Genomic DNA, 27,447 nt, shown 5'->3' on the forward strand with positions numbered 1-27,447 from the left:
TGCTAGGAGGTGGGGGTTATGGTTAGAAGTTTAAGTTTCTTAGAAACTTGGAAGGGGGTAGCAGTGCTAAAGCTTCTGGAAAGCAAATTACTCAGGAAGAAAACGGGGAAAGATACCATTTCAAAGTTGTAGAGTGAGGAAACATCATATAAGATGGGACTGAAGTTTAGTTAACTAAAAAGATTTTTTTTACTTCTATGGGGGTAGGGAAACAAGATGATTGCTTTTGGGAAGTAACAGCAATGAAAAGAGAGGCCCAGAATAAATTACTAAAGTATTTAAAAATATTTCTTTCTTTTTTTTTTTTTTTTTTTGAGACAGAGTCTCGCTTTGTTGCCCAGGCTAGAGTGAGTGTCGTGGCGTCAGCCTAGCTCACAGCAACCTCAAACTCCTGGGCTTAAGCAATCCTACTGCCTCAGCCTCCCGGGTAGCTGGGACTACAGGCATGCGCCACCATGCCTGGCTAATTTTTTCTATATATATTTTAGTTGGCCAGACAATTTCTTTCTATTTTTAGTAGAGATGGGGTCTCGCTCTTGCTCAGGCTGGTCTCAAACTCCTGACCTCGAGCGATCCACCCGCCTCGGCCTCCCAGAGTGCTAGGATTACAGGCGTGAGCCACCGCGCCCAGCCCATATTTCTTCATCTCCTTGTCCCTCCCAACACCCCAACTTCCCATTACCACCAGGAGTCAGGAGAGGCAAGGCAAGAGGTATAAACTAGAACAGAGTACAAGTACACTACTAAAATCTTTTCTTCTGTGGACTAACATGAATTGAGTACTTACCACGTGCCACTGTTCTATGTATATTATGTACATTAACTCATTTAATCCTTACAACAACAAATGACATAAGCAGTAGTACTATTTATTCTAATGAGGAAATCAAGGCACAAAATGGTTAAGTCTGGTACAAGATCACAAAGCTGGTTGGTATCAGGGATGAGACTCAAACCCAGGCAGCCTGATTTCTGACCAATCGCTATTCATGACTACACTTCTTTTCATTCATCTCCCAAATTCAAGACTATCCTGTGCAAAAATGGAACAAGTTCCTTCTTTCTATATGGACAGTCCAAGCCAGCCTCATGGGCAATGCTGAGTAAGTAACTTTGGTTAAACTGACCACTCACACAAAGCCTATGGGACCCAAAGCCCTAATTTTAGGCCAGTTTCATTGGTATTAGGAACAGATCAATTTGCTACTGTATTGTCAAAAGTCTGCTTTAATGGAGCAAAATCCTATTAGGAAATGCAGATGCGTGGAACTGGAATAGTCTGTATGTCTAGAGTCCATAGGGGGAAGCCTCCCACCCCCTGTCCTGGATGTGGAGCTCTATATGATGCTAACCAAGTTTAGAGTTAGAATTTGCTGTAGGCACTCTAAGTTTACTAAAAGATGAATGGAAAGCAAAACTGTTTAACATATATAAACACACATATAACACATACAAAGCGTTTCTCACTGGCCTTCACTGTCACTTTAGGCTCTATTTCTCCTCCAGGAAGACAGAACTCTAAAACTGAAAATTAATGGTTTGCTACTAAAGATGGCTTGATTATAAAATGCTTTTGAAAAACAAGTAACTATGTTTAAAATTTAAGTTCCTAAAATACCACATGACTACATGATGGTGAGCAAATCAACAGTCACTGAGCGACTTTGGGAGCCTCAACTCGACTACCCTAAGAGACCTCATTATAGCCTTCAAATCTGCTTGACTGTATGGATTTTTTTTTTTTAAGATGGGGATCTTCCTCTGTCACCCAAGCTGGAGGACAGTGGTGTAGCTCACTGCAGTAGCTCACTGCAGCCTCGAAATTCTGGCTTCAACCGATCTTCCCACCTTAACCTCCCAAGCATTAACAGTTGGGATTATAGGTGCAAGCCACCAATGTGGCTCCTATCTTTTGTTAACAGCATCACTTTCCACTTCAGTTGAGTTAGAAACACAAGAGCTAGCCTGGATACAAACCAAACTTTCCTACGTGTTGCACTCATTCCATACTGTAGAATCATTTACATTCTGATTGGTCTGCCCCAGTCCACCTCTAAGAACTCAGCTATCAATACTTACCAGCTCTTTTTCTTAAGTGATATAGAGCTTCCTTCTTCAGTGACTAACTTATCTCGCCTCACTCCAGCGTCCTCTATCAAACAGCCACCAAGGTTTTCTTCTTAAAATACTTCCTAATCAACTTCTATGCCACTGATTTGCCCTACTAAAAAACATTTCTATTGCTCTCTACCATCAAGAGGAAAATGCCTGCCCAAATCCTTTACCAGTTGGACTCACTTAAATCTTCAGAATCCCAATTTCCCTACCAACTTTTCATAAAATCATACCATCTTCTTGTACATGCTGTTCCCATTGTCAGACATCTTGCACCCCCCAAAAACTCATCCTGTAAGAGACAGCTCAGATGTCACCTCTTCAATTCAGTCTTTCCAGATCACTTCAGACAAAAATTTAGTTTCTCCTTCTATTCTCTATTAACATTTAACACAGAACTGTAATTACTTGTTTACATGTTTGTTCTGGTAATGACTAGGTCACTCATCTTTACAAATCTGTAGGCTCATTCCTGAATAGTTGCTTAATAAATGTTTAATGGAAGAATAAATGTCCAGTCTTTCAAGTAATACTTTGAACTTTCTATAAATAAGATTAAAATCATGTAGTACACATATTATTCTCAATTAACATGTTTCTAAACAGAATGAAAATGACAAATGTTACTAGTCTGATGTCTTTTGCCCTTAAACTTTTATGAGTTAATTTTTACACTTTGTTTAAATTTAAAAAAAATCCTTAAACATTACAGAAATGCATAATAGAAAGCAAAAGTTCCCTGAAATCCACTCCCCAGCAAGAAAATGGAAAATTTCCATTTTTGTGACATGCTTCTGGATTTTTCTCCTGTGCAATCTGTAATACACGCATACACATTGGTATGTGCTCTACCTGTACCATTCCTGCTTTATTCACTTAATATACTATGAGCATCTTTTCTTGACACAACACATTCTTTTTTAATGGCTTCATAGATCCTACTGTACCGATACCCTAAAATTCATTTACCCCTTTCTCCAGCGTTGGATATCAAGACTGTTACTAAATTTTTTTCTGTTATAAACAGTAGTGCAACACACAACCCATGGGGCAGTTACGGCAGCAGCTCCTCCACCATTAGTTCCATTACCACCATCATATCATGATGACACTGTTACATTTAAATCCACACAGTGGCTCCATTCACTGGGTACTATTCTTACATTATACAGATGTGGATTACACAGTGTCACAGATGAACAGTGATGCTAAAAGAGGTTTAGTAACAAGGTAGACAATTAAATTTAGAGCCAGGACTTGAACCCTGGTAGTCTGATTTTAGAGCTTCTGCTTTCATTTTAACTCATACAATATGCTGCTTCCTAAAGATATAAATACATCATTACAAAACTTATGCCAGTGTGTCCATAGATTAAATTCTCAAAGTGGAATAGTGACTTTATCTTTTATACCCAAGTCTTAATCATTAAGTATTAATTTCACTAAAAAAAAGATTTCAAAAATTAAATTCAGGAAACTTTTCACCAATACGGTTCTATAATGTAAACAATCAGAAACAAACCTCTAAACACACAAATTTTGGATAGGAATATATAAAGGAGAAATGAGCTCAGTACAAATCAATAGTGTAGTGACCATTGCTTATTTTCTCATCATATTCCCAATTAGAGAATTACATGTGTATATTTTAGAGTAATTATACAAATAACTGTGTGAGCACTCAAATTTATACCAAAATATATACGCCAAACAGAAAAGAACACTTTATATTTATTTATGTCTTTCATTTAACACTTTCTGGGTAAAAATATAATGTTATGTGGAGAGATGGCCCAAAATAGGATGGATGCTTTCCTAAATTGAAAGAAAGTGGATCAAAGGCAAGGACTAGATCTTTAAATAGCTTTGCTACAGCAAAGTAAACAATCAACAAAGTGAAAAGACAACCTAAAGAATGGGAGAAAATATTTTCAAACTACTCATCCAATAAACTACTTGATTAATATATAAAATTATACAAGGAACTAAAATATCTCAACAGCAAAAAAAAAAAAAAAATAAATGGACAAATGATCTGAAGAGACATTTCTCAAAAGACGACATACAAATGGCCAATAAATATATGAAAAAATGGTCAACATCATTAATCATCAGAAAATGCAAATCAAAATCACAATGAGGTATCATCTCACCCCAGTTAGGATGGCTATTACCAAAAAGACAAAAACAAATGCTGGGGAGGATGTGGAGAAAAGGGAACTCTTATATACTGTTGGTGGGATTATAAACTATTAATAGTACAACCACATGGAGAAAAGTATGGAGCAGTCCCTCAAAAAACTACAACACAACTATCATATGATCCAGCAATGCCACTACTGGGAATTTATCCAAAGGAAAGGGAATATTTTTATTGGAGAGATATCTGCACCCTCATGTTTACTGCAGCACTATTCACAATAGCCAAGATATGGAAATCAACCTAGGTATCTAACAATAGATGAAGGGATAAAGAAAATGTAGTATCAAAAAAAAAAAAAAAACAAAAAACAGAAAATGTAGTATACATACACCATGAAATACTATTCAGTCATTAAAAAAAATGAAATCCTGTCATTTGTGGCAATGGAACTGGAAGACATGAGTAAAACAAGCCAGGAACAGAAAGTTAAACACTGCATGTTGTAACCTGTATGTGGAGGTTAAAAAAAATTGATCTCATAGAAGGAAGAAATAGAACACAGTATACTAGAGGTTGGGAAGAGAAGGACAGGAAGAGATTTGTTAAAGGATGCAAAATTATAGCCAGACAGGAGGAATAAAACTCTAGTGTTCTATATACCACTTTAGGATGACTACAGTTAACAATATGTAGTTTCAAATAGCTGTAAGGAGGATATTGACTGTTCCCAACACAAAGAATGATGATCAAAAACAGTGCCCTCAAACTTCAGCATGCATCACAATCACCTGGTGGGTTTGTTAAAAGCACATGTTGCTGAGGCCAACCCTATACTTTCTGATTCAGTAGTTCAGGGGTTGGGCCTGAAAATTCCCAGATGATGCTGATGCTGCTGGTCTAAGGAACACACTTTGAGAACCACTGATTTAAAAGAACCATATAGAATTCTTTAGCTGGTAAAGAAATGCCTCTTGAATTTATCTAACTTATTCACAACTACATCTACTCACTGTTGGGCACTTCAGAGATCAATCTATTAACATCTAGGTATGGTTCACTGCCACGTCCGCTAGGATGAGGCAAATGTCTCCCATTTATCAGGATAAAGCAGTCACAAGACAGGTGGCACTTTTTCTTTAAAAAAACAAAAAACTTGAATGGCCTCAAGCCATTATTATGAAGAAAGAGACCAAAATTCATTTCACAATTGTCCCCCAATTATCAGATGGAAATAAGGAATAGGTGTTGGGAGGTAAGTTGAGAACTCTTCACTTTCTCAATGCAAATAAAGAGCAGCACTTTCTCTGTGCTGCCAGAATATTTTCTTTATACCTATTTCCTAGCATTTATAATTTTCTTTCTTTCTTTTTTTTTTTTTTTTTTAGAGACAGAGTCTCACTCTGTCACCCAGGGCTAGAGTGTCATGGTGTCAGCCTAGCTCACGGCAACCTCAAACTCCTGGGCTCAAGTGATCCTCCTGCCTCAGCCTCCCGAGTAGCTGAGACTACAGGCATGTGCCACCATGCCCGGCTAATTTTTTTTTTTTTTTTTTTTTGTATTTTTAGTTGTTTGGGTAATTTCTTTCTATTTTTAGTAGAGATGGGGTCTTGCTTTTGCTCAGGCTGGTCTCAAACTCCTGAGCTCAAGCAATCCTCCTGCCTCAGCCTCCCAGAGTGCTAGGCAGGATTACAGGCATGAGCCACCACACCTGGCTATCATACAGTGTTATTTTCATTATATGTGTTTTCTTCCAGGCTAGACTAGAAGGCTAGTGTGTGTGTGTGGACCGGGCAGAATAAGCAAGGAATGCGGTACAGTGGTTCACTTAAGTTTTTAATGATCAAGAATCTACTAGAAAACTTTTCATTTCAACTAGTAAAGGGATGAATGGGTAACATTTAACGGGTATTACCATTACTAAATGGTAATTTCAATTCCCTGGAATTTATGGTCAGAATGGACAATAAACATTTGCATCCCAAGTCACTTTTACATACTCTAAAGCTAGGCCTTCAGACATGGAAAAGATGTGGGAGCTTTTCAAGGCTGGGTTATCATGCCTGACTACCACACCAAAGCCTGCTAGGGAAGCAGAGAAGATAAAAAATAGGCCCTGTATCAAGAAGAGAGAGAGAAAAAAGGCCAGCATTTTAATGAGATGTAACAAGGGGGAGAAATCTAAATTAGGATGAGTAAAAGAAAGCGGTAGGATACAATTAAAATAATTTATAGATTAGAATTACTTATCCTTGGGCAAAATAAGTTTTTATGTAGGATTTACTACTTCTGCTTGATCGATAACTTATCTTCTATAGCAAATATTAACTTCCTGCAATATTTTAAAAACAAATAAAATACCCTATGTCATAATACTGAAGATGACTCAACATCAACTTCCTGCTCTTGCCTAAGGACCCTCTTGCATTAGTAATGACTAACTAAAAACCATTTGCAATGTCTACTCAAACAAGAAAATCTTGATTAACTGAGATCAATCTCTTCCTCTCACCTGCCCCACAATTCAGGAATAAAAGAAGTCACCCAGGACACTGAAAGTTTACTAAACACACCCTGAGTGGTTCAAAGTACAGGACTATCAAGTAGTAGTTTCCTTAGTACATAACAGGAGTAGCTGGAAAAGTAGATTCAGTGATCTTTTAAAGGAAACTAATTCTAAAATTCTGATCAATTTTGGTATTGAAATTCTGGTCTCATGTATTTATGATGAGTCATAAACTGTTCTTACTATATGCAAGGTATTGTTCTAAGCTCTTTGCAAACAAATATTAACTCATTTAATAATCCCATGACGTAGGTTCTACTATTATCCCCACTTTATAGATGAGGAAACTAAGGCAAAGAAAAGTTAACTTGGCCAACATCACTGAGACCAAGTTAATAAGTGGCAGAGCTGAGATTCAAACCCTGACGGTTGAGCTCTCTAGAATTCATGCTCTTGGGTACTACACAAACAGTAATAACAAATTGTTCTGTTTTTAAAAATATTTTCCTGGGACTTTCATGAAATTCCATGGCTTCAGCCATATACATGTAGATGACTCCCACATCTTTTATGCCTCTCACAGGGTCACTAGTCCTTCTCCTCTACTAACTGGACATTGACACTTCACAAAATGTGTCCCCATATTTTGAGTTTTACTTTAAAACATCATTTGCATTTATCCTTCAAATAAAACTTTAACGTAAACTTTCACATTTCCATGACTAAATTTTAGCAAGTAGCCTCCAAACTGATATTATTCAACTCCAACATTAAACATTGTATGTACCACAAGATCATCTTGCCTCACCTCCTCTAAGGAAGTAAGTAGCTCTCAGATTCAGGGCTTCCTAATTCTCACAGGAAAAATTCTCAAATTTTTAGTGGGTTATCCTCTGTAGTCCAGCATTCAGAGGTACAGAAAGCATCCAACACTTCAGGCTCTACCTATTCCTCCACGATCATTTCACACTACTCATTCAATCTTCTTTCAGTCCCCCTAACTTCTCTTTCTCTCCCTGCTCCAGAACCTTCAAAAGTGCAGTTGCTCCCTGAAGGAACTCTTTTCTCCACTCTTGTTTTCTTAGCTAACTCCTACTCATCCCTTCCACTTTGAATACCACTTCCTCCTGATGCCTTGCCTACATATCATTTCCTCTCATACTGCATCGGGTGCTTTCTCTTTAATAAGATGCCTCCATCACTTTATTAATTTAGTGATTATAATTTAGTAATTCAGTCCTCCCAGCTGCATGGCTTGTTCACTCTTATCTTTCTGATACCTAGCAGTGTCACACACTTTCCACTTCCACTTACATTCTCAATGTGCCCACCCCTCAGAGCCTGCCTCCTCCTAACCTCCATTGCTTTCAATCCACTGAAATTCTATTCAACTCTTTTTGTGAAACTTTTCTCAATTCTGTCCCACTCTTCCCCACCTATACATTGAAACTGCACTTGTTTTGATTTCTTGAGTACTTGTGACATACTGTCTTGTGTTCACTCTTTTACACTGAGTTTAACTATAGGCCATGTGGGTATTATGAGAAGAACTTATTCTGCCCTAGAATCCAGAAACAAAATTCTCCTTTTTTTTAATGAGTTGATTTACACAATTTTGCAAGGTTGCTCAGGACAAAGATGGCAACATTTATTAGAAACTACGCCAGGTTAGCCTGTGTTATTTTGGTCTGGAACCTGTACAGACTTGTGACTTTCCAAATATACAGAAACTAAACATATTCAATGGAGTCTGTTTACAGGAGTCTGCCATAAAATATAAAGTATCTGAAATTCATATGCTTAACCATGTAAGCCCTAAATAATCCTTAATAAAGTTCCACTCACACTACTAAAATTTTTAGGTAGATACAATGGAAGAAGTCATCACATAAATTTGAGGAACTTTTAAATACAGTCATGTGCTGCATAATGTTGTTTTAGTCAACAATGGACCGCACAGACAATGGTGGTTCCATAGACTTACACTGGAGCTGAAAAATTCCTACTGCCTAGTGACATTGTAGCTGTCATTAACATTGTGTTGCAACGCATTATCTTTTCCATGTTTAGATATACAAATACTTCCCATTATGCTATGATTACCTACAGCATTCAGTATAGTTAGGCACCGTACAGGTTTGTGGCCGAGGAGCAATAGGCTATACCATATAACTTAGGTGTGTAGTAGGCTATACCATTTCTAGGTTTGTGTAAGTACACTCTATGATGTTTATGTCTGCACAATGACAAAATCACCTAACCACCCATTTCTCAGAACACATCCTGGTTGTTAAGTGGTGCATGACTGTATTATAACTTTTTTTGTGGCCTTAGTAAGCCAAACATGGAATAACAAATGCATTTATTGAAGAAAAAGTAGTTTATAAAACAAGTTTTGGTTAAAAAAAAAAAGGATTTTTCTTCTGGCTTCCCAAGTAATTGCTTTATTCTCAGGGGGGAACCTATGGCCTTCTAGGTCCTTAAGTGCAGCCTTTTGATTGAATCCAAATTTTACAGAACAAATTCTTTTATTAAAAGGGGTACAGCAGAGAAAGAGCTTTTCTTGCCTCCTTTGATGCTTAAAAAAGAACCATCTTGAAATCAGAAGGCTGCAGGTTCCCCATCCCTGATTGAAAATCAGCTTCAAGCAAACAAATACGAGAATGGTGGCCAGCCCATTTACCCACCCTTTAGTTCAGGTGTTCCCATATATTATAGGTAGCTAGAAGATTCTACCACCAAACTACTAGAACATGCTGATGAGTCCAAACCCCTTCTAAAGCACAATGGGCAGTGTAACTGATTATGATAAAACTCTAGACCATACATCTGAAGTCTCACGTTGGAATCCTGGTACTACTACTTAACCTGTACTCTACTCATTAGTATACCATGTGCCCCAATAGCTGTGCTCAAGTCTCCTTTATAGCAGATGCCTCACTGTACCCTAACCATTTGCCTGCATCCTTCTTTTCTCAGCAGGCTCAAAAAGGTCTCTACTTCAAGAGCGTAGAGTCTTTGTTTCTCCAGGGCTTAGTACTGCCACCAAACATAAAAGTTTTAGCTGACATGATTGAGAACTTATCTGTGGAAAGAATGATTGGTCTTTGTCTAGTTAAAATCTCTCATATCCTTAGTTTGTGCTTTTATAAATCACAGATTTAAAGAAGTAGATAACTTTTTTGCAGTTTTTACATTAAATAAGTGTCATGAAATGATGTAGTCATTCATTTGTAGTAGGCACTCAGTAAAAGTTCCATTCCAGCCTAAAATAGGAAAAATAATAGGAAAAAAAAAGATCGCTAATGGTATTTCTATGGCTTTACACTTAAACCATTCAAAAGTCTTCTATCTGTACAGTCCGTGAACCAACAGTATCAGCATCACCTGGAAACTTATTAGAAATGTGGAATCTCAGGTCCCATTATTCCTATTGAATCAGAATTACATTTGAACAAATACCTAGGTGATTCCTCTACACGTTACAAATTGAGATACACTACTCTAGAATACAGGAAACTAATATGTTCACTTGTTTGACTAAACCTTTCATAGAACTACCACTAACTCAAACTTTACAAATATAGCAAAAGTACCATTCACCAGGTTACTTGGTTAAAAAAAAAAATCTTTGATACATTATAAATGAAATTAAATATGATTTTAGTCTCATATTCAACTCTAGAAGACAGCATAAGTTAGAGACCAACTATAAAGGGTTTAATTCAGACAGACAGGTTCAAACCTTGGATCTAATATTTATTAGTCTTCTAACCTTGGGCAAATTCCTTAACCAGCTTGATGCTCACTTTCCTTATCTATAAAATAGAGGTTTAAACAAGTGGTGCTTGACACAGGTCATGGCTCATAGTAGGTACTTAAAAGTCAATTTCCTCCTCTTTCCTGGAATAGTTCTATGATTTTGTTCCAATACTACATTTAACTTACTAAAATTCATGTACAATATATATAAAGGGACACGTTTAAATATAAGAAAATGAAAGATTGGGTCTCAAAGATCAATGACCAATTAACAAAAATAGGGAAAAACCACAGAAGACCCCCTATAGAAAAGTCATATTTTTAATGGTGTCTTAAAATTTTCACGATAAGGCTCAAACTTCTCACCTAGCTTATACACGAAGGCAACCGGAAGATGTCTTCAGCCTCATATCCCCATCATTCTACCCCTAGCTATATGGTGCTAGGGGTTTTAAGCCTCAGCAACCACCCCTAGCTATATGGTGCTAGGGGTTTTAAGCCTCAGCAACCGCCCAAACACTGCTAGCTACTTTTTATCTTCCCTTCCTTTTTCTTCAACAAACTTAACTCTAATTCATCCACTAAAACTCAGGTCCTGAACCCAACCATACCACCATCCCCACTTTGGTCATCCTCTCCCCTGGTTTATTACAACTGCCCCCTAAGCTAAGCTCCCTATTTTTTTTTTTACTTATTTTTTTAGAAATGGAGTCCTGCTCTGTTGCCCAGGCTAGAGTGTAGTGGTGCAATTATTGCTCGCTGCAGTCTTGAACTCCTGTACTCAAGCAATTTTCCCATCTCAGCCTCCCGAGTAGCTGGGAGTACAGGCATGAGCCACTGCACGTGGCCCTAAAACCTCCCTACTTTTAAAAAACTTACTCAGATCATGTCACTCCTCTGTTCAAAACCTACAAGAACCTATGTAATATGGTCTCCATGGTGCCTTTCACTGACTGTACTTTAGCTGCAGTAAGCTCCTTGCTTCCCCCCCCCCCCCCAACACGCCTCAGGGCCTTTAACTGACTACTGTGTTATGTATGGAACATTCCTCCCCTTTACCCCACATATTCACACGGCCCTCACCCTCAGTTCATTCACATTTCTGCACAAAAGACATCAATGCACAAAAGCCTCCACTGGAAAGGCTATCAAAAATATCATCTCCCTCCATCCCCAGCCAATCACTCTGACCCATAAGTGGCTTTTCTTCCTTTCACTTTTAAATATTTGACACATTGTCCATTTGTTTATATTCTTTATTCTCATGAGTTAGAATAGTGCCTGGCACACAGTAAGTATTCCATATTGTTTGAGGGAAACAATGAACCTCTGCCTCCTTGAAGAAGTCTTTACCATTCTCCCTCCTCCCCACTACTGACTCATGTGTTCCTCCCTCTCTACAGTCTCACCACTCAGTACATAACACCTGCCATAACATTTGTTATGATTATATAGAGTCTGTCTTAACTCTGCAATCCCAGTGGCCATCACAGTGCCTAGCACAAAGTAGTGCATTTGATATTTGTTGAATGAATGATATAGGAAGGGGAAAACACAATTGTCTTAAGGTAAATCTAGGAGACAAAAAATCATTTTCCTGTTTGTCATGTTACAGCAGTATGAACTTCTTGGAATAAAAGGCCAAGTATAAGCTCAGAGAACCTTCTAATTATGCAACTCTTCCGACTTTCTTCAGTACAACTTCAGTCTTTTAGATTTTAACTTAATGAAATGGCTTAGAGTTTAAGTAAGTTTATAAATGATCAATTTTCTGTAAAGTTTTACTGAAGCAAAAAACAAATAGCTCATTTAGACTTCAGGGTGCTCAAATTAAGCAACCACCTTTCATTAAAATTTTAACCTAAAGCAAGTTTTACTACCTCCTTACCTTACTAACATCAAAAGAAAATCTTATTCTGGAAAACTGTGACTATTGTGGCAGGACTTATTTCTTTTCACTTATGCTGCCTATATATGGTAGTCTATGGATATCATTTTAAAAGAATTAGCATCTTAATGTTTCACACAAATATTCCTCCAATGAGTCATAAAATTATCGTAGGAATAGAGTAACTAGGAGGATTTAGAAATCACTGGGAAAGACAAAAATAATATTCCAACACTTATCAAGAGAAGAAATAAAACAGGCATTCGATTTGGTTCTTAAATATAAATAATTTAATCTTTCTCATTTTCTCTTCTCCACTGCTGAGCAAAGTTTCCAAAAATCTACAAATAATCACTGAAGGAAAGCTGAACACAGACACTATCATCTTTATCCTCCACTATCTAGTAAATCACTTTACTAAGAAAGCTGTTGGTAATAATCCTCATACATCTAAACATTTTTATTTATATTCTTTAACAATATTGTCTTACTTTTCTAAATTAGTTTCTTGGTTAAAATAACAAGTTTATGTCCTTTTCTTCTTTATTAGGTTCAGTATTTACACTAAAATCTTAGTAACTTTCAGAATGCAAATGAACTTTACTTCCCCAAACGATTACTCCAGAGACTTCTAATAGATTTTTAAAAAATATTTGTTATTTTTGCTCTAAGATCAGGTCAAGAGAACTCAATAACCTTGAGTTTGTGTGTATTTCCCCTTCATTTAGAAGATAATCTCTAAAATAAAGCAAAAAATACAGGAAAGAATTACCTTACCTGAATTAATCAACCATACAACTAAGTACATAAACACAGTACTCCCTAAAACATTTGAGATTTAGATAATTATTTTGGATTTCATGATTCTCAAATTGAAATTATCTTTGTAAAAATGTAGCACTATAAAAATACTGATTTGAAGCTACTGAAAAACAAAGTATCTCTATATACTCACCTCTCAACATAATTTCGGTTTCTTTAAAGAAGGAATGAAAAATGAATTTTTTTAAAAATTATGACTAGAATCAGGTAACATCCAGAGTGATCCTCGTGGAGGAGTGACACGCTCTCAGCATCAGAACAATATAGAAACCACTAGCTGCCCTGACATGAGTGGCATGCTTCACTTTACAGCAAAGTCAAGAGCCATGATTTAAAAGTGCCACAGGTCAGCCACCATTGGGTTTAACAAAGACTTCAGAAGAATTCCTACATTGGAGTAGATACAATAATTGCAAGCTAATGTCATTTGCAGTCTGACTAGATGTTATCACTGAATTACTTTTTCTATTTCACAAATTTTTTAATCTTCACATTCTCTACATGTTACTTATCTGCATCTTTTATTAAAATGAAAAGGATTGATCTACACTTTTAAATAAGACAAATGGTAGTTGTTTCTATATCACCAACCATTTTTCAGGAACTTAATCATCAAATAAATCAAGCCACCAATTATATAAAACAAACCAAACTTCTTAAGGGTTGATTATAGTGATTCTGGATTATTGTGCTTTTTCTTTGACTATTTTCCCTTTTCCCACAGTCATCTTTTCTTAATTTAACTGAATTTCTAGATGGGAAAAAAGAAAATGGCGATTTTGTTTATATTTGATCTTAGTCAAAAGGCTGAAAAGTAACAGCAATTTTGTTTCAAAATGAAACTTTCGAAAATTTTGTTTAAATAACTTTTAAAAAGATATTTGGGATAGGAGATTGAGAATAACTAATGAAATATACTGTGTCTCTTTCTCTTTATTGCTCAACTTTGGGCTTTATTTGTTATAGTTCCACTCCTATTTGATTTCACTTTAGCGTAGTCTTTTTCCATATATCATGATTTCAGATTGACAATTTCCATCTTATAATAATCTAGAACTTTCGGAAGAATCGGGAAAATTCACTTATGTAAAAGAAGAAAACTGTATTCATATTTAACACTGTACCACCTATACCAAATAGAAACTCTAAGTGAATCTAAAAGTCAGAAGATAACCCAATACTTGGATAAGAGTCACCCATATTTGATGATAGAAAGCAAGCTTGCAGAGGATAAACATAGCCTTAAAGACAGTGTGGTAACATTAAGTAACAGTGGCTCCTAGTTATCACAAACTGATTAAGTTGTGATCTTAAAGTATTAATATCAGATCACATTTACTTACCTATTATATATGCAAAATACCATATCAAGCACTGTATATTATTGTTAATAAATTGTAACTATGTCTCAATCTCATATACGGATTGTGTCATTTAATCCTCACAATACCCCTATGAATTCAGTGTTATATTATCATTGTTATTATCCCATTTTCCAAGTGAATAAACTGAGGCACAGGTAGATACAGTAAGTTGTCCAAGATCTCACAGGCAATTAAGTGACAGCTGGGATTCAAACCAGGTCCACCTGACTTCCAAGAGCCCTTGGTCTTAACCCTTATTCTAAATTGTCTCAGTTTCAAAGGTGAAAAGCAGAATTTCAAAGTTTATGAAATGCAACACATAAAGTAGTAATTATCAACACCTAAAACCTGTTGGCTCTGCAACTTATCAGACATCCTTACTTTCTCTGTGTTTTTTAAAGTTAAAAATCTTATATCAATGTTTTAAAATTGTCCTTTTTACATTTCACATCTATTCTCTAGCTTTGTCATTTTTCTTGGTGACAATCTCTCTTTCCTATTTGGTCTTGTGTGCTCTCACAGGGATTACACAAAGCAGGAGTAATACAACAGGCAAACATTAAGGCAGCTCTATACTACTCACTTTGCTTGCTTCTGAAGAACATTTTTTCCCCACTCCAATGAAGGTTCTTAGCACATTCCTCTAACATGCATCACCTTTCACAATCAACAGTGCATTTTCTCCACCCATCTTGAGGTATTTCCTAGGAATTCCATGCAATTTTTCATAATAGAGAAATCTGACAGTGCTACGTTGGCAGATTTGGGAATTAGTCAAATAAATGTCAATAATTTCTAACTTTAAAGCAAAAAAAAAAAAAAAAGAATCCTCTAAAACTGCGGTCCCCAACCTCAGGGCCAAGGACCTGTACCAACCATGGCCTGTTAGGAACCAGGCTGCACAGCAGAGTTGTGAAAGGCAGGCAAGCCAGCGAAGCTTCCTTTGTATTTATAGCCATTCCCCATTCCTCCCATCACTGCATAAGGTCTGCCTCCTGTGAGATCAGAGGCCGCATTAGATTCTCACAGGAATGTGAACCCTACCCCCTACCATAAATTGTGCATACATGCAAGAGACCTAGGTTGCATGCTCCTTATGAGACTCTAATGCCTGATGATCTGAGGTGGAGCTGAGGCAGGGATACTAGTGCTGGGGAGCGGCTACAAATACAGATTATCATTAGCAGAGAGGTTTGACTGCACAATAAATGTAATGTGCTTGAAGCATTCCGAAACCATCCCCACACCTTCCCATCTGTCAGTGGAAAAACTGTCTTCCATGAAAGTGGTCCCTGGTGCCAAAAAGGTTGGGGACTGTTGCTCTAAAATATACCTGTAATAAGACATTTTGGCTTTAGACTGATACCAAATACACATTTTTCCAAGCAGATAAATGGGTTAATTCATTTTGCTTAATATAAATCAAGGCGTATGATTTTTAAATGATCCTATATAGTTATCAACCCTTTGACAGACAGCGATTTCTGGATCATCATAGAGTACAGTTTCTTGACTTTACTATTACTTTAAATTTTAACAATCTTACGGATCAGTATTAACAAGCTACTACTAAAAAATTTAATATATTATCATATAAATAGAGCCAGTTCAAGGAGAAACATCACTTTTCTCTCTCCAGGTCCTTAATTTCTAATGTCAAACACAAAAATCACTAAATGTTTTCCTTATATGTAAAGAACTAATTTCATATGGATCCCAAGCATACATCAAAAGGTAATTAATGTAGTACAAGCATCATTACTTACTTATAATAAAACTTTTAAAGGGCAATCACCTCAAATAATTTAATAGATTAGGGCGTATATATACATGTACATATACTATATATTTAATATAGGATTAAGTAAAATAAAACTATTATCTTACTGAATTATTCACATTTCCTTTTTTCTTTTCCTCACATTTCAAATTCCTTTCACAAAGTTCACTGTCATTTACCTGCCAATTAAATGGCACAGTTAAAGAATATGAATTAATCTTGTTCATGGGCTGTACTGTCTTGCCTTTAGAATGTTTTCCAGGTGCACCTAGGTTTTAGGTGATTTTTCTCAATTGCAGATATTTGGAAATTTGCCCAATTACAAACCACAGATCTCCAGTCTAGTAATGAAATCTAACATTTCAACCTCATATTTTGAAAAAGAACTTGTAAAAACAAAACTAAACTCTGATCATTTTTGCTAAACAGACTTAGACTTAATGAAATAGAATTTCATAAAATCTTAGAATTGAAAAGAATCATAAAAGATCATTGATCCCAGTCAACCATTAAAAATTATGCAGAAAACAGGTTTGAGGAGTCTAACAAAAATGACGGTATTTTAAGGGAACTAGTCTCTTTAGAAAGAAGTCAAAGCAGAACAGAAGCTAGACTTAAATTTTGAATGAGAATTCTTTTTTTAAAAAGAGCAAAACTAGAAAGTTCTTGTTAAATTAATGAGTAATAAAAATGTAAATCAAATTTCATTTAGCTTACTTAACACATTAAAGCGCTTCAAAAGAGCTGTGTAGCTTTCTTTTATCTGAAGGCTTTTTGTGTTAGCAGATTCAGAAGGCATTCCCTTCAAGGTGAAGATTTTCTGTAGGGTAGGCTGGTTAACCGGAAGCCATTTCCTGCTTTGTTACAGTGAATGCCCTCAAAATTTACTTAGATGCTGTCAAAATTCTTGTTCACTGTCTCTAGGCTTGAAAAACTCTTAAAAGATCTTTTATTCCAAGCAAAGAAGTATATCACTCTAGCTGCTTTTCTCAAAGAGATAAAGTCACTTCTACATTCTGTGCCATCCCTAACTTAGAGTAAGATCACTTTTTCTTAAAGCTATTTAGGAAATTATGGGGTACCCCATTGGAGAGTACACAGCCACCAAACACCATGGCTGTTTTCCAGATGGAGAAAGAGAAACCCCTAGATTGAAAACTTATTAACATGACATTATGGCTATAGTTTTATGTGAACATGAGGCATATCAAAGATTACAGTTCCCATGACATTCATTCCAAAGCATGTCAAAAACATGTAGAAGAGTCCTCTATTTACTCTTTTTTTTTTTTTTTTTCAAATTTTTTTTTAGTGACAGAGTCTTGTTCTGTCACCAAGCTGGAGTGCAGTGGTGTGATCATAGCTCACTGTAGCCTTGAACACCTGGGCTCAAGAAATTCTCCAACCTCAGCCTCCTGAGTAGCTGGGACTACAAGAACATACCACAGTGCCTGGCTAATTTTTAGAATTTTTTGAACAGTCTTGCAATGTTGCCCAGGCTGGTCTCAAACTTCTGGCTTCAAGCAATCCTCCTACCTCTGCCTCCCGCCTCCCAAAGTGCTAGGATCACAGGCATGAGCCACCATGCCTGGCCTGTTTATTCTTAAATATCCAGTGAAATGGGAGAAAGGAAAGACAACAAACAAGTGCCTATAATTCGCAGTGAAAAGAGGCATGCACTACATAGATATTACCAATAACCTCAGCACTTGATTTAATAGCTAAGCCTCCATTTGCATTTGTGACCGAATTCAGAATAATCCAAATACAAATTTGTCTGATTTGGGGAATTTTCATATATACTTAATATAATACCTTATTCTCATGTTGAAACTTTTTTTGGTGATTCTTTTTCTTCTTTAGGATCAGTTTTGTTGTTGCTATTCCTTTAAAAAGCTTTATGATTTCACCATATCTGTCAGCCCATCTCTTCCTTTCCTAACTCATCACACTGTCTGACCATCCCCCATGGAAGGCAAGGACCTAGCATGTTCTCTTTAAATATTCTCTCCTCTTTAAGGGACAGTATTTTATTAAAACCAAAGCCTCCTTCAACAAACACCATCTCTACATCCACCACCTTCTGGAGAGGCAGTTCCCCGGTACATCTACTAGTATTTTTACAGTCTCCAGTGCATTAGTAGGTCCTATCACCTTCTGCTTTCTCTCAGGTTTTAACTCTGTCAGGTATTCTATCCCTAGTTAACATACAGATTAAGAGCATGGGATCTGGAACCCCATTACCAAAATATGAATCTGGCTTCCACCACTTAAAAGTAGTGTGAGTTGGGGAAGGTTACCCAAATTCTCTCATATATTAAGTGTGACTAATTAACAGCACCTAGCACCTAACAAACGGCCATTATGAGGATTAAATGAGATAAAGCAAAATGACCTTGCAGAATGCCAGTGAAGTAAATAAGAATTATTACTATTACCATTATTAAATATCTTCTACCACCATTTAAAGATTTTTTTAAGTCTCTTCAGGAATGGCTTTTCCAATTTTAGTTCCTCCTTCCAACTCTCTCCCCACAATGCTCTCTTCATGCTTTCTCTCCCTCACTCTTAACCCCCCATAGTTGTGCTTCTGGCCACTTCACAAAATTGTGCCGAAGCTGCCTCTTTACTAAATACTAAGTAAACATGCCTACTAATTTTTATGTAGTATATTAAAACATTTCATATTTTACAAACAAGACAGAGCTGAAGTTAAACATCCACAATTATTTTAAAACCCATTAAAACGAAGTTGATATATACCTTTGATTTTAAACAAATTTGAGGCCAAATTCTCTCATTTCCTTATATTATGACCATCAGAAAATGAAATAGGACACAAACAATGTTCTAATAGAATCACAATCAACCTTGTTAGATGCAAAATGCTGAATCTTCCAAAATACAGTTTAAATTAATGAGTTATATGTTACTAATTTCCTAGGTATACTTTTAGATGGAGCATGGCAAAATAAATAATGTAAATCATCCTTTTTGGAACATAAATACAAGGCAGATTTCACAACTTTATTTGAAAATTTGGTAATTAAAAAAATAGTTGCCAAGTAAAAAATATTAATAATATTCCCACATAATTTTTGCCTTTAAATTTTTAAGATTTAAATTAAATGTCACATTTTATAAAACAGATTCTGAGAATAAGTAAATGTATTCACATTATGAGTTAAAATAAAGATTTAAGGAATTAATTTTTCTGTAAGAGTTTATATAAATAAAGCTCAATTACCTTGTTCTTTGTTTTTTACTCTTAACTCTTTAGAATGCAAGTGTGTTCAACCCACCAAAAGCAAGAGCAGAGAGTTACGGAATAGCAGAAACTTCTGATATACTGACATCATCTTTGGGAGCAAAAGGATATTTCAAGTTCTGTGAGCTTTTCTAATCAACAGACCCCCTTTGTCAACTAATTGTACCACCCTCCCCATCCTCAACATTCCCTTGCCAAAGGCTGTTGTATAAGAAAATCTATAGTGCCGCTAATATTATATTGGTCAGTTTACTGGATAGGGAAAATGGATGGGCTGTGAAGAAAGCCATCAAAGTCATGTGAGCTCCCCCACTTACTGTTGTTGTCATCTGTGCCCTAAACTAGGGCACTCAGTAGGGGGGTAAAGTGTGAGGGAGAGGGGAGTGATCAGAAGAAACCCAGTCCAAATGCTCCAATCCCTGATGCCAGGAATGGGGTTACATCTTCCCAGAACTACCTAACAACAGAGAAAGAGGCCAGACAATATCTAATTGACCAGGGAAGATAAAGAAACTAAATTTTCACTTAGTACTGATTCTGTAACAGAAGCTTATATATACTGTATTATTATTTCCTTTAATATCTTCCCCTCTACAGTAAGGGGCATTGTTACACACCATTATATAGACGAGAAAAACTGCAGGTTCAAGTAAACTGCCAGAAAAGAGGCAGAAAAAAAGATTTAAATATCTTCTGTGAAAAAGGCAGAAATGTGTTTAATAATATGTGTTAGACATATTATTCTGGGAGTAAGAAAGGTTCTTTGGGGTTTGTTAAGTTACTGCCTTCCAGCTATTTTCAGGGTAGAATGAATAACTGCTTTTAAAGTTAGATTAAGAACACCATAGCTTGGCTTTCCATCCAGATCACAAAAAGAAGTGGGAAACTTCAACTCTAAGACCTCAGACACAAGGAAGTAGCAGAATAAAACACAGGCATGTCAAAATTAGCAAAACTAGGAATTTGAGATACTTATTTCAGAACCAAAACCTTAAATATTGTTGGCTTTCACTTACTGGCCCCCTTATGCATCAATGACTAAAGAAGGCTACAATACAGCATATGCTTTTTTTTTTTTTTAAATAAAATAGGTCTCCTACATGAAACTAGACAGAACATATCACCCATGCTCCAGTTTCCTTAAAAGAATAATGACTATTTTCCACAGAAAGTTTTACTAATGCATAAGCATTACTCCAAGCGCTCTAATTATAGTGTCTCACTCACCTGAGGCTGAGTTCATCATATTCTGCTGTACTGGTGGACTGGTGGGGGCTGTAACATTCATCTGAGAGAGCATGGCCTTCCTGGGGTCCTGCCATGTTGTTGTCTGATCGATGTGACTGAGACAAAACAAACCACTGCATTAGGTAACAAATACGAGGTCCTAAAAACAACAATTCTCCCTATCACAATAGGGTACATATGTAGGCTAATAATCAAAGGGCACTAAATGAGCTCTGTAAAAGCAGCAAGTCATGTCATCTCACTGTTCCCACACTTCCTCTATAACAGAAAATTTTCAACCTTAAATCACTCAACTTTCACCTCTTAGATATTACAAGTGCAAAATTTGAAAAACTTATGCCTGGAATTTTAAATGAAAGAAAATCATCTTCACCTAGCAGATAATGACTACCCACTTCTAACTTAAAGATACAATGTAGTCTGTAAATTAATCATCTAAAACAGTTATCATATGACTAAAACTCAAGATTCACAAAAGAATCACCCACTTATTTTCTCCTAGAGCTAAGAATACCAAATAACATAATTGTTAGGCCTGGAACTCTTTTTAAAAATAAAACACACACACAAAAAATCCCCCAAAACTTATTATAATATATACTCGAAAGTCAAAACAGAAAAACTTCATCTGCAAGTTTTCATTTTCTTCTATGACTGTTGAATAACATGTTCTTACACAAAGCCCTTTGTTATATGCTGAACATGTTCTACATATTGTTAACTTACTGCGAAACACATGTACGCATACAGATTTCTTCATCTATAAAACTGGGGATGAAAACAGCTAAACATAATATGAAATGTAAGACTAACAAGGTATCCAGTAAACTATCTGGTAGGTAAGCATTCGATAAATATTAGTTTTCTCCTTCCATCAAAGTTTCATTGTTTCAGTGAAACAAAAACTAAATATATTATACAAATAAAACTATCTAAAAGATTAGCCTGAGCAACCAAGCAAGACCCCGTCTCTACAAAAAAAAAAAAAAAAGCGCCAGGTGTGGTAGTGCACACATGTAGTCCCAGCTACTCAGGATGCTGAGGCAGGAGGCTTGCTTGAGCCCAGGAGTTAGAGGCTGCAGTGAGTTATGATGATGCCACTGCCCTGTAGCCCAGGCAAAAGAGCAAGATCCTGTCTCAAAAAACAAACAAACACACACCCAAATCCTGCAGTAATAGCCAGAGAAGTACTCAAAGATTCATACTATCATTTGTAACAGTAAAACTTTGAAAGCCAGCATCCCAATAATGGGGGATTGGTAAAATAAATATACTTACATATGACAGAATACTATGCAGCTATTGAAAATATTTATCAGATCATTTAACATGGAAAACATTCATAATACAGTTTTAAAAAGTAGGTTATAAAATAGTATGTACAGTATAAGGCTAACTTTGAAACTATACATGCACGTGCATTGAAAGAATAGACATCAAAATGTTTTAACAGTGTTTATTTTTGGATGGCAAAATTATAAGAAAATTCTACTTTGTTAGGTTTTCCTATTATTAAACAATCATGAACTCCTATTATTTTTGAAATGGGAGGAGAAATGGAAATAAGGATTTTCTTAAAAAAAAAAAAAAAAAAGAACCCCCCTCAAAGCATTTTTTGTTGCTGTTTAAGTTCCAAATCTGAGTTCTCTCTTTTTGAATCATCCCATGATAAATAACCACATAAATGGTAAAGAAATGAAACCCTGTGTCATTAACTATCCTGAAATGGAACTAGGATGCTAGTGGCATCTGGATGCACAGTGGCTCATGCCTGTTATCCTCGCATTTTGGGAGGCCAAGGTGGGAGGATCTCTTGAGTCCAAGAATTCCAGACCAGCCTGAGCAAGAGCTAGACCCTGTCTCTACAAAAAATAGAAAAATTAGCTGGGTACAGTAGTGAATGCCTATAGTTTCAGCTATATACGAGGCTGAGGCAGGAGGATCGCTTGAGCCCAGGAATTGGAGGCTGCAGTGATCCTGCGACCTATGATCATGCCACTGCACTCTAGCCAGGGTAACAGAGCAAGACCCTGTGTCCAAAAAGAAAAAAAAGAAAGCTATCTCATCAATAATTTTATCTTATCATTAACACAGTAAGAAAGGATCATAGACTCTAGTTAAATTTGGACTCAGATATTTGCTGGAAATGGGAGAAGAGTACTTTCAGCTCCTAGGCAAGCACAAAAGGGATGAAAATAGTAATGATAATGGTACCTGTCACTTCAAGGCTATACAAACCAACTATAAATATTCAGAGAAAATATTTATTTATTTAGTAGAGTATATAAGTAACTTACTAGCACCTTCCTCCACCTATCCCCCCACCCCCCGGATATATCTGCTTTTTGGCAGCAGACTATTATTTGCTCAGGTCTAGACAATATAGGCAACAACTTACTCAAATCTTGCTATCTAAACACCTTTTTCCAAAAGATCAAGTCTTCATTCAGCTCAGTAACTGCTTATTCTTCCTCCTCTTCAACCTTCCATATGAACCATTGAATAAATTAAACCATAAAATGTTCTCTAGACAGTGATTCTCATGCTTGCAGACAGATGTAAGCAATACACATGTGATAATTAATACAGTTATACTCAAGGAAAGAAGTTAAAAATCCACAAAATGACCAAAATTTAAGGATATGTTTCTCATTGCCTGTTACAACATTAAGAAACTAGGAAAGAAAATGGCCAGTGATTCATTACTATCGGCTCTTAAATTTCAACGGTATGTGCCACTGCCTATTCCTTGTTTCCAAAACTTTCTTAAATCCCTGATGTGTGGGAGTGAAGAAGTTCAGGATCTTGTCTGTGAAGGTTTTCCAAACACCTAACAGTAGAATTTCTCTGAAAACTAACCCATAATATAAATCATATTAACCCATCTTTTAATGTTGAGTTCTTGAAGCTATGTCACATTAGACAGACCTCCATCAGGGGGTTTTGGAAGACCCCATTCTGATGACTGAACGTAACCACCACATGAATCTTTCCAAACAATGAAGTCAATCCAAAAATCTGTTCTTTCCCCTTTAAATAGAGTTGTGAATATAATGCAAAGAATGTATAGTTTTATTGCTTGCAAAAGCCTATTATTTTGCTAAAATGTTACTTAAATATATAAATGCTAAAATTTCCCCTCCTAAAAAAGTTGCTGAATCTCAGTAAGTTTAGAACCCAAAAGCACTGTACTATGTTCCCTCGGCTAATGTTCCACTTACTTAAAAAAGATCTACATCTCTTTTAAGGAATAAAGATACCATTACATAAATTTCCAACTATGAACACGTGCAACCATTTAGGTGTCAAAGGAAATGTGAAAATTAACTTTAGAATATTGTTTTCATTTATTCTATAAGGTTAAATCATGAAAATTGCTGTTTTGTATCAATTTTTAACATTATACAGTTGACCCTTGAACAATGCAGAGGTTAGGGGAGCCAATTCCCAATCCTGTGCAGTCAAAAATCTATGTATAACTCTTGACTTCCCCAAAACTTAACTACTGATAGCCTACTATTGACCAGAAGCTTCACTGATAACAGTAGATTAACACATATTTTGTACATTATATACTGTATTCTTCCAATAAGTGACCTAGTGAAATGAAAATATTAAGAAAATCATAAGACAAAATGCATTTACAGTACTGTATTTATTGATACCATAAGTTTATGTCATCTGTTTACAAGAAGAATGGTCTGTCTGAAATGGCAGGCAACAGCAGCTACAAACCTCAATATATACGGTACTATCAGGCAATTCAACTTTTTCTTGTCGTGACTTCTCTCTGTTTCTTGGGAGCACTTCCATCATGACTAGTGGCACTTCCAATGGGTCCCATGTTATTCAAGGTTTATAATATTGCACTAAACACAATAAAAAATACTAAAGAACCCCAAAAGATACCTTTATACTGTGATATGCAATTTACTGGAGAGAAGACTAGCTCACATGGAGATGATTAGCATTAAAGGGTGTTTTAAGCAGATACTCACAATACTTGAGCTCACCTCAATAGCAACAGGAGGTGGCTACACAATTATTACAGTAGTACACTATGTACTACAGTTAATTTTATGCAGTTATGATTTAATACTGCATCTTTATGCTTATTTCTACTTCTCTCAACTGCAAATGGCACCATGTACAGTCTTTCAGTGTGTGCGAGCATAAGTTTCAATAAATTTTAACATTTCATAATAGATTTGTGTTTTATGGTAATAAATAATAGGCTAGTATCTACATATATTTTATGTATTCATGACATACTTAACTTTTACTTAATTTTTCTCATATTTCTAGGCTATGAAATTCATCTGCAAGTTTTTCCAATATATTTATTGGAAAAAAAATGTGTAAAAGTGGACCTGCTCAGTTCAAACCTGTGTTATTCAAGGGTCAACTGTACACAAAAATATCCAGTCTTCCCTTTTATCACAAGAACAAGAACTCCATAAAAATATTTCATACCACAAAAAACTATTTTTGCTAAGACCAAATAAATACCTTGCCAGGCCCACTCTTCTGCCAGATACCTGCATGGTACCCTTTCTCACCTCCTTTCCGTATCTGCTCAAATATCACTTTCTTAGTGAGGGCTTCCCTGGCCATATCATCTAAAATCTACCCTACCCAAACTCCTACTTCTTCTTCTCTGCTTTATTTTTGCTTGACAATCCCTTTATCATTATCTCACACATATTTTACTTATTTTGTCTGCCTGTTTCTAACTAGAACATAAACTCCAGGATAATAGGGACTTTTGTCCATTTTATTCACTACTGTATCTTCAATGATTGGAAGAATGTTCAATAAATATTTGTTAAATGAATTAAGAAAAAGAAAGTTATTTTCTTCTTTCTTGCCCTAAAAATATCAAATTGTCTCTAAAAGTCCTTGCAGCCTTACTAACTTTATCAACATCTGCCTTTTCCAAAAATGAAATTACAAGTAAGGATTGCAGATCTACTAGATTCAGCAATATAGAAATTATTGGTGACACTGGCAAGAGCAGTTACAATGGCACAATGAGGGTATAGTGACTAAGAGGTAAGGAAACAAACAAGTTTAGCTGTGCAGGAGGAAGAAAGCAAAACTCAAGTGGATGGATAGGAGTTTGTGTTTTCAAGAGGAAGAGACACAAGTGTTTAAATGTGAATACAAACAGTAGCTGAAGATATGCAAAGGGATTGATGGGGCACAGACATCCTTCAGAGAGTGGGAAGAAACAGGATACAAACACTGCTTTCACTGTAATAGGAGGTAAGAAAGAAAGGATGGTGCAGAAGGAAGTAACCTCACTGGCTGGTGAAAGCTAAGCAAGTTCTAGTGTGATCGTTTCTACTCTCTTATTGAGAAGTATAACATTAAGATGATTAACGAGGCTGCCATTGGTATCCCTGCTATGCAAACAGAAAATTGAAGGACTTGCCTAAGGTCACACATCCAATATTCAGAACTGCATCCAGCACAAAGGAATTCTGCAACAATTTTCTGTATCAGACATATATGTGAAAAGAACAATACTGAAAAATGAAACTTGTTTGTAATATACATTAAACAACGAAGATATGTAAATACTGAGGAGAATAAAAATGCATGGGTATTGAGGATTCAATGTTAAAAGATGCCAAAACATTACAAACACAATTTCTACTACTACTAGATTATAAGAGTCATGAAGGAGGTAAACCTGGAAGAGTGCCTGGTACACAGTAGGGCCCAATAAATATGTGCTGGATTAAATGAATATTAAAGTATTATGCACTATTTAATAATGTTGGAGATTATGTGCTCACAAATACTAATATGAAAAAGGAATGGGGAAAGAATTTTATCACTCAAACTATACCAATCTCGCTCTGTTGCCCAGGCTGAAATGCAACGGCAGAAATCACAGCTCACTGTAACCTTGAGCTACTGGGCTCAAGTGATCCTCCAGCCTCAGCTTCCCGAGTAGCTGGAAATACAGCATGATCTGCTGCACTCAGCTTGAACTACATCAATACTAAAAAAAAAAGTCAAACTATAAATAAGACAATCAAAATACATAAACCAAGGAGATAAAATTAAAGAAAATGTATAAAAAATAGTATTTGCAGAGTTAAAAATGAGTGTCTATATATAACATAGAAAATAATTAGAAAGATTAGTTTATCTTGTTCATAAGGATAGTCTAATAGTCTAACTGGAGAACAGGAAAATAAAAAATGTGAACTTCTACAGCCCCTTCAAGACATGTAAATAAGTTATTCTCTGCTATTATTTTGAAAAAGAAAAGGCAATGGGGTTTATGACCAAGATGAACTCTGTGATTGCACTCTAGAGCAGCTAAGGCTAGGAAACAACAAATTTGTCAAAGTTTAGACTGATGAAACACACAGCTGTACTTTGACCAAGGTCTATGTCTAGCAGCAGTCTCTCCTGTGTAGAGAGTCATCTCTCCCTGTTGGCTTTTGTCTCTTTATTTCACCCTGCAAAGTGTGGTCTTTTATGCTGGATAACTTGGCAAAATATATGTAAACCCCCAAAAGGGGGCAGAAATGCTGAAG

The 27,447-nt window shown here is 36.0% G+C and overlaps 1 protein-coding gene across 12 annotated transcripts in view; it reads right to left on the reverse strand.

The window, feature by feature from the left end:
• The window catches only part of YAP1 (Yes1 associated transcriptional regulator), a 112,380-nt gene that overhangs the window by 37,307 nt on the left and 47,626 nt on the right, over window positions 1-27,447 (reverse strand). For all 12 annotated transcript variants that reach the window (XM_069470934.1, XM_069470937.1, XM_069470935.1 and 9 more), the window contains exon 3: window positions 20,873-20,988. In XM_069470934.1, coding sequence (XP_069327035.1) covers window positions 20,873-20,988 — 116 coding nt within the window. The remainder of the gene's footprint in view (window positions 1-20,872; window positions 20,989-27,447) is intronic.

This window comes from Eulemur rufifrons, chromosome 6 (assembly GCF_041146395.1).
Source record: "Eulemur rufifrons isolate Redbay chromosome 6, OSU_ERuf_1, whole genome shotgun sequence".
Lineage (NCBI taxonomy): Eukaryota > Metazoa > Chordata > Mammalia > Primates > Lemuridae > Eulemur > Eulemur rufifrons.